At 33.7% G+C, this 12767-nt stretch overlaps 1 protein-coding gene across 1 annotated transcript in view; it reads right to left on the bottom strand.

Moving 5' to 3' along the window:
• CNTLN (centlein) overlaps positions 1-12767 on the bottom strand; it is a 202298-nt gene that overhangs the window by 153742 nt on the left and 35789 nt on the right. Inside the window, exons 4-5 of the mRNA XM_062599459.1 lie at positions 2422-2556; positions 1656-1835 (exon numbers count right to left, since the gene is read on the bottom strand). Coding sequence (XP_062455443.1) covers positions 1656-1835; positions 2422-2556 — 315 coding nt within the window. The remainder of the gene's footprint in view (positions 1-1655; positions 1836-2421; positions 2557-12767) is intronic.

The following is a 12767-nucleotide window of genomic DNA, read 5'->3' as shown; positions in this document are numbered from 1 at the left end:
GGACTGTCTTGAAGAAGACTGAGGCAAAGACAGCAAGTACCTCAGCCTTATCTATTGTCTGCTATCACTGTTCTTTTGATTACTTGGACAAACCATACTTATGCTTGGAGGAAGATAAAGACCTGCCAGCTTTTCTGAGCTCTTCCACCCTTCAAAGCTGCTTTTCAAAGGCTTCCATTTACCAGTTCCCTGAGTAAATTCAAGTCTCCCCTCCTAAAGCCTGTACTATGCTTATCTCCTTCCTCAGATCATCTCGGGATCTTGGACTTCACAATTTCAGGACCTGTAGAGTCAAGGCTGCCACTGATTACCAGATCCCCAACCTGTTCTTCCTTGTTTGTGAATAGTGTATGCTGCCATTCCTGGTTAACTTAAGCAGTAGCTTTCCAAAGAAGTTATCCCAGCAGAATCCAGAAGTCTCCTTGACTGCTTGCGACTCCTCCCTGAGGCGCCTGCACCGCTTATTGCCATCTCTGTAATCTTATGGCTATGACATACCTTTCTTCAATAAGCATGCCTTTTCAGCCATGAAGATTGATACATTAAACACTATTCTGACCATTTTCACTGACAGTGTGGATGGCATTAATTTTCAATAATTTATCAAATACTGTAAACAATACATCTGACAACTTGAAAATTAGATCAGTCTAGTACACACTAGTGGATTTTCTCCCCTAAGGATCAACAAACTCTTTAGCGTCCTGGTAATCCTACAATCCTTTCATCATAACCAATCCAAGAACCTTGACTTGCAAGAACATTACTTCCCATGTTAAAAGATCTGAATAAAACTCTTTACAAAGGCTTTCCATCAGTATAACAATCAAAAGTGTTACCAAAACTACTAACTTGCAAGCAGGAATAAAAGATGTTTCTGTGCAAGATGCTGAAGTTATTATACTGAATATACCAGAAGGCAATGCAATTTGATATTATAAAGAAATAGCTTTGTGAGTAAATGTTCAATAGCCAGGTTGGACAGGGGGCAACACTACATATAAGCAGCCAAATACTGATATCATGTCTGTGGCCTATTTCCCTTGTAGGACTTTAGAAAGAACGCACCAATTTTCACCAACAAATGGGACACAGTAACACATTTTTAAAAATATGTAATATTTTGCACAATATAAAAATATTATTTGGTTTTTCATTTTATCAAAAATTGTGAAAATAATGTTTAATATATTATATTCCCTAATAAGGCCTCTCAGAGTGGAGCCCTCTGGAGGCTAAGATACAATTTATGCAAAACTACAGTTAAAAGTTTTAAAGTGGTATTCCAAAACAACAAATATCAAGTCTACTACAATCAAATTATAGTTAAGTAAATTATATATTGAGAAAAAAAATCTTGAATGATAATACTTTTATGTTTTTATTATTTAATATATATGTATTTTATCTTAAAATGCAGTATCTTTTATTTTTTAATGATTACATTTTAAGATGACTATTTGAAGTCAGATTCCTGCTTTGCAACATCAATTTTTAAAAAGCTGTGGGTCTTAAGTGAAGGAATGTAAATGAATGTCAGTCCCCACTGGTAGATTTGAATATATAACTTGTTATTTAAAGAAAATAACTTGCAGTGTAAGTGCCTAGAGAAGCTGATTTTGAAATAACATCTAGGAGTCCATTCCATTTCATACCTTTATTTTGCCATCAGTGCCAGATATTTCTGTTTTCCATTGTGCCTCCTCCTTCCTCAGTTTCTCCAGGTCATTTAGCAGGTCAGCACAGCGTGTATTTAATTCCTTATTTTCCTCCTCCAGGCTTTTTATAACCAGTCTGTTTTGCTCTTCCTTCTTCCGTGCACACTCCTCAGTGTCCTGTAGAACAGTACCACAAGGGCCGATAAACAAAAAAAGTGAGAACTAATCAGCAAATATAAACTGTGCAGTTTTACCCTCACAGCAGCTTCTTCTATATTTGATGGCCAAGGTCACCTGTGTACTTTTATTGGCCTCTTTCATGCAGGTGGAAGGGTCATATTTTTTAGCTGGATGACAGCTTTGATGAGTACACATTTGCAAAGAGCCCATTAATTGATCAAGCTGCCTTTGATGCTGTCCCCAGCTATTTTTGAGACCCACACAGACATATCCTCCCAGACCTCGGCTTTATCAATTAATAATGCCAGTCCCATCAGAATCTAATTACAAGAAGCCACATCTTCACACTCCTACTTTCTTTGCTCCATTTCCATCATTAACTATTTATCTGAAAGTTATAAAGCTTGGATTCTTGGCTTTAAAGCATCTTTCTCAGAGTTGGTGTGCAAAAAATCTGAGGTTTAGCAAGGCCTAAGGCAATTTTTTCTCCAAGCTTGTCACTTCCTGTGCCACAAAGGCTGACACTCCTTAAAGAACTACTTCAAAGCTACAGTCTTATAAAACTATGTATAACTCAATATACCTTAAGTTCTTGGCTTTTATCTCTAAATTTCTTGAACAAGTTACTGAATTCATTCTTCAAATGGGCGTTTTCCTCATCTACAACAATCTTTCTCTGTTGTAAGTTGTTTATCTCCTGCTGCTGTCCTGAGAGTCTCTATTAAAAAAACAAAAAATCTTAATACACAAAAAGCAATTGTAAAAGAATATGCAGATACTCGTATCATTTTAAATGCAAGTCTTGTAATGTAATAACGTAACAAATGTCATTTTACAGCATTCTTTTCGATTCATTACTACTTAACACATACTTGAAGATGTTTCATTATATAAGACAGTGATGAAAACTGAGAACAGAGTATCTTGCTGCCACCGAAAGAACCCATAAATACAAATTGAACAGAAATTATTTAGTTAAACTTAGAGAAGGACAAAGTCATCTGTAGAAATGAGATTTGTGATGAGGATTAAGAATACCTTTTTTTTTTTTTTTTTCATTTGCACTTTTAACATCTCAACACTCTGGCCAAATATAAGAGTTGGACCTTCTCCAACTTTCATGAAAGTAATGAGAAACAAGTATTAAGTGAAGGAACCAAAAAGATTATGATACAAAATAGTTGTATGAAAGGCATTAAGTCTAAATGAATTTGCAGCTTAAGGCAAGTTAGTCAACACTGTTGGAATACAGACAATTCACTGTACCATGCATAATCTTAGGGCTATTAGAAAAACAAGTTCAACTTTCTGTACTCCGTTTATGATTGTACTTTCTTCTTTAAAAGGCATTGATATTGCAACATCGACAATCTTAAAAGTGTTAGAATTTTGCATTTTTATTCAGAAGCTCTATTTAGTTCCATGTACTGTTTCCTTAGCTTCCTAAATCAAAATATTATTTGATTTAAAAGACTTTCCTACCATTGACACTAAAACTGCAGTAATAAGCAGATGAAATTTTTGTTTGAGAACAAAAATGCAACTACCTTTAATACTCAGACCTAATGAAATGTATTCAATTATGCTAAAAAAATGGTATTTTTTCATTAGCCTACAATACTGCTGGTAACCTACGTAAAAGTTTCTTGAAATACCATTTTCAACCTGCAAATGGTTAATTCCAACTCATACATATGCCATTAATGAAAAAGAATGAAAATGTCTTGAGAACAAATACACATATCGACAATATGGTAGTCAGAGCAGAAATCACATCCAACAACTATTAATTTTAAACCTATATCTAACGATCTGGGCAAAAAGAATAACTATGTCACCACTGAACTCAAAGTAATATGCCTACAACTAGAAACACACACACATATTACAAGTAGCAGTCTTTCATAAAAAGCAAGCTGTGAAGGCACAAGCAGAACTTGCTCAGCATCTTTATCAGTGTCAGTATGTTGGTATCCTAAGCACCCATATTCCAAAGGAAATTATCCTCAATGGAACAAGCACAAAGTGATCCTGCAATTTTGAGAGCCTGAACAACAGTCTGCACACCAGCCTTTTCTAAAGCAATGAATGTTCTTCCTTCCTACTCTATAAAATAATAAAACTGTAACTCAGCACAAAGTAAACCTTCTGTCCTTTTTACTGTATTACATTATAACATTTGTCAACTAACTTAATACTGAATAAACAATCTTTTTCAATATTACTGGAGTTGAATCATATAAAAAGCATTAATTGTACATATTTGATTGTAAAATTAAAGCTGATGTAAATAATTTCTTTACTAATTATTATTTAAGCAATTAATGAGTTTCTGTGGTATTCAGGCACCAGAAATATATATTTGAGGACATTAATCTATGTATTAAGCAAATATCTCTGTCATTAAACATATCTATTGCTTTATTTCTTCATGCACTGAATCTCTTTTCATTCTTTGTTTGGTTTTACTGAGACCTTTGTTCCAACTTTTCTAAATTACTTCAAATCTCTTTTTCTGTCAACCTCTTCCTTTTTCTACACATTATATTTTCACTTTTCTTGCAAGTACTTTTATTGTTCTCTTCTACCATCTCCCAAAATCTTCAATATATACATTCTTCTATTTTTAATAAATTCAATTTTTTTCTCCAACACTGCCATTCACACTGTAAGATAAACAGTAACATTACCAGAGATTGAAAAATGAAACATACAACTTACCGAATACAAAATACTCATGCAAGAGTAAACCCCACGACTATTCAGCATAATGAGATAGGGAAGGGGTAAGTTCTGCAACAAATACTGAAAATATTAAACAACTGTGAAAGTATAATGTTTAGTAAATACTGTGGGGAGGTATGAGGGATATTTTTTTCCCTACATAAAAATTTTCATTTTATTAAACAACAACAAGAAAATTATCTTTGTTCGATTTCAAAATTGATAGCAGCCACTGTGGAATTTAAAGAATATAGCAAGTGATGTAATTTCTAACCGTATTCTTTAAAAAGAAGGCAAAAATAAAGTGAACTGAAGAGAATGAAAAATGAGGAGGGGAAAAGTCAGATAAAGTGAGAAAATGTAGAAAAAAAATGTATTCTTGTATCTTTTTTTTTTTAATCCAATGTCATTAATTAAAAGCAACCAATCAACCAGACAAAAAACTAGCTTGTATTTAAGACAGTACTTAATTGTTTAAGCTGAGACCAGTAGCATAGTTGTTTACTTATTATAATATAACTAGTTCTCCTGTAGAGACTCAATTCAACATTCTCATTCTGATAGACTCTAGTCAAGATTGTCCTAAGATTAGATTCATAAATATTCTTCCATTTCTTCCACAGAAAACGTGAATCTGAGTTTGAGATTTAGAAATTCACATAAAACTCATGGAACAAGCACAAAGGTATAGCTTTATGAATAACCTTCTTAGCTTTGGCAGTATATTATTCAGCACACCACAATTTTGTATAAATCTTCAGTACAAATACATTAGATTAATTTCACAATACAAATATTGAAATTGTCAAAGTACTATCAATAAATTCAAAAAATAGTACATGCAATTCAGATTTGATAGATATATATATATATACAAACACATATGCATACATATACACACACATATGTATAGACAAACACAATTTATGGATGTACACATATGTGTACTTGTGAATACACCTGAACGTAATACAGGAAAGGTGATGGACTAAACACCAGTTTGTGTATTTTTATCATTTACATAGGAATATTTTCTTATAATCACGTAGGAAAAAATCAACCACAGCAGTTTTTAAAAAAATTTTTTTTAAATCATGTATCTTTCAGTTAGAATGTCTGTATTTTGGTCCTTAAAAGGCATGATATACCGCCCGTACACCAGCAATTATTCAGCAGACATTAAGGAACAGACAGGGATTTTAAGAAACTTCATCTCAGCAGAAGACTCCTGTTTTGGCTGTTTTGAGGCTACTAGACATCAAGCTGAATCTTAACTATTCCAAAAGCAGAAATTTCAGAATATACATGATTTTTTTCAGAAATACAAAAATAAACTGTTGTTGACTAAGATGATTTTGTCACATCTTAAAAAAGAAATGAATCCATATCATCATGGAAACTATCAGTTATTCTGCTTATTTCCCTCCCATTCCCCAGGTCCTCATATAATTTCAGTAAGGAGATTTTGTAACTCTTCTTTCTAGCTTATTACTGCTTATTTAACATTTATCCTAACAAAGTCTACCTTTGTAGAGTACTCATAAAAATTATAACTATTTTGAAGATTCTATTGGTTCTAAACAGGCTTTTAGATTTAAAACTAGCGCTCAAACTCAAAGTTCAGCTTCAGCTCTTTAAGGCATCCAGTATCTGAGTACACAAGTTACATATCATTGCTTTCTTTTGTTATACAGTGTATTGAAGGTGTGATGTAGACATACATCCTTAAAGCAAAGTCATAATGATCTTGGGGTCCTACTTGGAATGGAATAGTTCTGTAATAGTTTGGAGGACTAATGGAGACCTGAAAATATAGCAATAAAAATAAAACTAGCTATTCCTGAAGTTTGTCCATATTGCTGAGATGGAATTTTAAACCTAGATAAGCTACTTACTTCATATGCATTGCAAGATAATCAGATAGATTATCCTGAATCAGACTTGAATATGATGTTTGGCTCAGTTGGTTAGAGCATGGTGCTGCTAATGCCAAGGTTGTGGGTTCAATCCCTGTACGTGGCTATGCTGAAGGTTGGACTAGTTGATCTCCAGAGGTCCCTTCCAACGTTATGATTCCATGATTAATTACTTATCCCCAAAACTGACATATTTAAGGCTTTAAATCCATCAAAAAGGCAACTGTGCCCATACCAATAATTAAGGTGGTCTTTTTTATTAAAAAAAAAAATCACCTGAGGTGTCTACAAACCATCTATTGCAGCAGTGGCAAAACATCACTTACATAAGCTATACTTGCATGGAAAAATTCCTGCTATGTTTCAAAGCATTTTTCCTGCGTACTATTTTGTATATTCTTACCTTTTCTTCCAAGAAATTGAAATTTTACTCTCCTATCTGCTCATTTCAATGTTTATGAAGAGAGGAAAAAATTGGAATATTATTCAGGAGCCATGGCTGCACAGAAGTAAGGGTAATAAAAAATTTCTTAGATACAGACAATTAAGTAAATTATCACTGGCCTTTGCTGTGCAGCTGTTTCTTGCACTTTGCTTCCTCAACCTATGAATTACCTTATATAATAAGAGAAAAAACAATAAAGGCTGATTTCTTGGAGGGAATATAAGCAGTGTTCCTTAAAGACTATCCTACCCTAGCAGGCAAGTGAAAGAAAAAAAATACACGTAATTGACCAAACACACAGGGTAAACTCTCACATAAGGGGTTTTTTTTGACAGAATTCTTCAGGTAAGAACACTCACTCAGGAATCATCTATTCCCACAGTATCTACTGTTTTTATCTAGATACCACAGAAGATAGGATTTTGCTGTAGAATAATAATTGCACAACTTACATTTTGCACTAACTGCAACTGTACTGGTATGAATACAACAAGACAAAAAGTGTTCTACAGGCTTTTGACAACCTGATGCTCAAGAACTGTAAAAAAATACAATTAATACAACTAAAATAGACTTCTGAAGATTTTTCCATAGACAGACTTAAAAATATAAGAAAGAAAACTATATTCTAGAAGTGAATTTGCTCTAATAAAAGCTGAAGGAATCTGCTATTATCCTTTACTTTAGCTGAGAAGAATCAAACAGTATCCCTTGTATACCGATGAATTCCAGAATGCTCCCAGCAACAATACGTACAAAGAAAAAAAATATTCTGATCTGCTGCAGGAGGTCTTTTGATGTCCAAGACAATTGTCATTCTAGAATTCATTTTTATCCTTTCCCATTGAACAACTTCAGCTACAATACAATATCATTTCTCCTTAATAGTGTCAAATAATTTACTGGCAATAACTACAGCTATTTCTTGGTCAGTATTTAATAATAAAAAGATACAAATAGTATTTTAATTAAAGTTGTTATTCAATATGAATTTAACAGAGCCTACGACCTTATGTAAGACAGTGAAAGTGGCAATGGAAACACTTCATTGGTGCTAGAAGTCTGTTTTTAAAAACAATGAGTTAGCCTGTAACTGTAAAAAGTTAGGCACTGTTTGATATTGTTACAGACATCATCACTGAACTGCTAATCTTAAGTGTAAGATTATTAATCCATAAATAGAAAGCATTCACACGGACACTAAAACAATAGCTATACATACTGTAAGTGTTGACCAAGTTTTTACATTTTGGGGTGGAGGAGGGAAGACTTTTGGTACTTTTTTTTTTTTTTTTGAGCTCGCAATTCAATCAGTATATGACTGAACCAGTACTGTCTGCATGCTTCCATACAGATTCACAAACTATAGATAATAGATATTTTGTTTCATTTTAAGATGTTAATTTAGGTGCTTACTGAAATTTTATCAAATATCCCTAAAAATAATCCTAACAGAAATGCAAAGCTGACATGCTTATCACTTTGCTGCAGCTAAGGCTACAGAAATGCAATAACACACCTGACCTGTCAGTGGCTGCTGAAGTATTTCCTGAAAAACAAGTCTCTACATCTTACTATTAGAACAATCTCCATCTATAACTGCAAGAAAGGGACATGCATTCAACCCCACTACTGAAGTGACTACTTGCATTTTGAGTATCAAATACTCATCTTATATTTCCATGGTTCTCATTCTTCATGAGAAGCTTTTTACCATGTTTTTGATATACCACATAAGAAATAAAAAATGGACACAAAATAACTAGAAGTGATGAAAAATAAAAAAAAATATTCCCAAAATAGTGACTTCAAAAAAGGAAGTTACCATTTTAATAAAATTCAAAGATGTTGACTGAAACAAAATTAAATTAAATTACAACTTAAGTAAATATGAAAGGCTTATTCTATTTGCAAATTCTTTTTCCTCAAAATTTCTACTTCAACATACATATATTTAAATGTATGTATATATATTTATATATATATATATATATATATAATATATGCAGTTTTCTCTCTTATTTTTTCTCTTTTCCTCACCATATTTTTATCAATAAATTTGAGGTTGATTCACTGCACTCCTAACTTCTTCCTTTTCCCTCCAACTTTCCTTTTTTCCAGTAGGAACTGAAAAATAAGTAAGGGCCATTAAAAATCCCCAGTAATATTTCATAGTTTCTCTTCCCTAAGCTTCTTCAATTTTTACTTTGTATTATTCAGGGTTTTTTTTTTTTTTTTTTTTTTTTTTTTTTTTTTTTTTTTATTAATCTGCTCAGTTCTCAACTTGAACACTCATATATGTTTAACAAATAACATTTCCAATCACATTCAAATATACTCCTCCCACAGAAAGAAAAAACAAAAAAGAAAAAATAAATCAAAGGCAAACAAAAGAAAACTACTCTCTCATCTCATGACTATTCATTAGAATTTTTAATTATTTTCAGATGTAGGATGAACAGAAGTTCTATGTAAATAATTCATGAAAATGTAACCATATGTTACAGAAGTTTTCTGCTATACTTGCAGTCCGTATGTTGTGCCTTCATAGTCTAAATGACACTAGCCAGTTACAATCTAAAATGCAATTATTTTTAAATCCATATTGCTCCAAAAATAAAAAGTCATCAATATAGATATCTGATTCTCCAGTATCCTTCCAAGAAAGGTAATAGCCTGTATTCACAAATACCCATTCAGCTTGACTCCTAAACAAGGCCAGAAGAAATACTTAAAAAAAAAAAAAAAAAAAAAGTCTACAGTAGATTAGAATATGTCTCATGTAAGACTATTATGTGCACATACTTTCATTATTAATTTTTTTCCAAATCAGTCTTTAAGCAGTGAAAAGAGGTAAAAATATGTGGCAAGCAAGGAAAGAAGGTGGAAAGCAGGCAGAAAGAGGTGAAATAAAACATGCAAATTTAAATAGATACAAAGGAAAAAAAAACTCTTAAGACATTGTTCAATTCAAATGTGTTTGACTATCATTTATATGTTGGAGAAAAAAAAATATTTTTTTCCCCCCCAAGAACTGGAGGGAAAAAAAATTAGTCTATTTTTTCTTTCCTGAATCCCAGGACCAAGTAAAAAGTTTCCAGAAAGAAGCAGATCAGAAATACGAGCAGCAGCTGACTTCATTCTGCAAGCAAGGAATACATACTTACTCCTTTTCTACTAGTGTGTCTTGCTCCTGAATTCTCATTTGACTCATAGATTAAAGAAGGGTCAAACAATATAATCCACTGTAAACATTATATTCCTTACTGCCCTCTCTGGACTTGTCTGATGTGATTAATTTGGTGTCTTCATCAAAGTTTGTTTCTTTAATCAAAGCACCTTTCAGAATTTTCAGTATTTAAACAAGTGATGGAAATAAACTGTGACTTTAGGTAGTGTATCACTCAGCTTTACAACTCTAGAACTTCACTGTCACTATCAGCAAAGAAATCATTCCTAGCAAGGAATCTGCTAGACAGGTCTCAACGCTGACAAAACTTTGTCATGACAAACCATTTCATTCTACTCATGCTGCTCCTTACAGCCACTCCACTCCTTCCCTCATATATCAGAAACACGAAGTTCTATCACTCTTGCCACTTCTCAAAATCTCCTACAATCTGTTTTACCACTTCTTGTTTGTTGCTTCTGCTACAAAGCAAGAATAGCCACCAGCTGAAGTAGGGATTTATGCCATGTTTGTGTATTGCCACAGGAGCCATGTACTATTTCTGGTATGTATGCAATAGGTTTGCCACCAACAAAACAAGGAATACAAACGCTCCTTGTTCTGCAAAGGGACAATAATTAGAAGCAGTGTTTCATTAAAACACACAGCTCTAAGACTAGCCTCATGGCCAACAAAGAAAATCTACAGCTCCATGATAAATCCAACATTTTCCCTAGTACTGCATGAACTGCAGTAACGCACCTCCTAGATTTAAAGATTAACTGGCTATTCTCCTCTATCCTATGACAGCTTGCAGGATAACAAGAGCAAACACTGACCATACAATCAAATACTGACAATCTTAGATATGCTACAACTTTCCTATCACCTTAACCACCAGGTACTATGAATAAACTCCCTTTCTCTTTTGTCGAGTAATTCTCTACTTCAGGACAGAATGCCTATAATAAGCACCATAAAGCAGCACAGTTCAAAACACTTATTTTGTCTACTTTTTCCTCTGTCCTTAGTAGTTGTATTTTGAACCTCCTGAAAGAAGCAGCCTAGCCTGCTGGGTCAAGCAGCAGAAAATCTAGAATCTCCTGTTCCATCTTTCATCCCAATTCCAAATCAAAATCAACCACCTGCTAAAATGAGCTATCTCATTTAAGATGAAAAGTACCATCTTAACGGAACTTGGTATTTTTTCTAACACTACCTTCCTCAGCAAGAGCGACACAAGTCCCTCAGAGTGAGCCAGTCTGTCTCTAAATTCTGTATGACTGTGAGGGATCTCCAGCAAAGGATGCCTACAAGCACCTATTCCTGATGCAGCAACTTTCATTACTCTCATATGTCAATGCTGTCAGATCAGGTGTAACAAACATAGAACAGCTGTTGCTATGATAAACTTTTCTGATAAGTTCCTTCCTAAGTATAGTCAGCAGATTCAAAAGGGCAGTACCTAATTTCAAAGGGCTCTGCAGGCTCCATTCTGCTAAACTATCTTAGAGAGTAAAATTTGCTTGAGATTGCAGAAAATCTGTGCTCAACTAAATAGTCATGATATTTGGCAATATTCACCACCAGCAATGCTCTTTTATAGGGGAAGGAAATCCAGCTGCATCCTCTCACAGCTCCGCTGACCTTACTTACACACAAACACACACACTCTCTCTCTACTAAAACTATTCCATAATAAAATATTTTCTATTTGCTTTGAAACTATTTTTATTTCAAAGAAAAAATGGCCACCCCATTGTAACTTTAAGTGGCTACCTGATAACTATTCTTCCCTGAAATGGATAAGATTGTCAAAACTACAGCACTACTCCTTAGAAGACAAACGAGATCAGAAAAATGAGACCACTGGAAAAAAATCTTTGTCTGCTTTCTAGGCTTGAATATTTAATTCTGTTAGTATAAGAATCAAGCACTTCACCCAAATGGATCTGGCAGAGTACAAACTACATCACATTTCTCTATTTGCTGTGCTTTTTCCTGCCTAATCCAAGTCAATTTCAGGCTAGCTTTGTTGAAATATCTCTTGAAACAGGATTGTCAAGCAATAAAGACCCAGAAGCTTCAGACAAATTCAAGCTTGGCTACACAGGCAAATTAATGAAAAGATCAAATCTGGATTTATAGGACATCTCTACCAACACCCACTATAGCTGCTCTTCTGCACGCTAAGTGCAAACATGGAAGTAGTAAGCAGCATACTCCCTCAAAATGGAGTAAGTTATCTCACAGAAATGCATTTTCAGCTTGCAGACAAAGCTTCCCTGCAGGGAGTTCACACAAATGTACTAATGAACTATAAAGATACACCCTAATTTACTGTTCATTAATTTCTTTAGACAAATAAGCCCACAGGTATTAGCCATAGTCATCATAGTACCTAACTCAGCCTTGAATCAATAAATCAGAATCCACAACATTCAACTACCGAAATTATAATTTTTTTCCCCTCCTATCTTCCTCATTCAGTTCTTATCCTACAGGAGATTGCTTTGCTCTAGTCCAGGGAGAAAGCTAATCTACAGAAAAGAAGCAAGTTTCAACACTGACACTGTATCCCTTTTTTGAGGTACACTTTCACTGAAAAATGTGCTAGTACTCTTAGATATTGTTCACTTGCACCTTTTATAAATCTCATTCACTAGAAAAACTTT

The sequence above is a fragment of the Rhea pennata genome, chromosome Z (genome assembly GCF_028389875.1).
Source record: "Rhea pennata isolate bPtePen1 chromosome Z, bPtePen1.pri, whole genome shotgun sequence".
In the NCBI taxonomy this organism is placed as follows: domain Eukaryota; kingdom Metazoa; phylum Chordata; class Aves; order Rheiformes; family Rheidae; genus Rhea; species Rhea pennata.
This window is presented reverse-complemented; position numbering and strand designations above follow the sequence as displayed.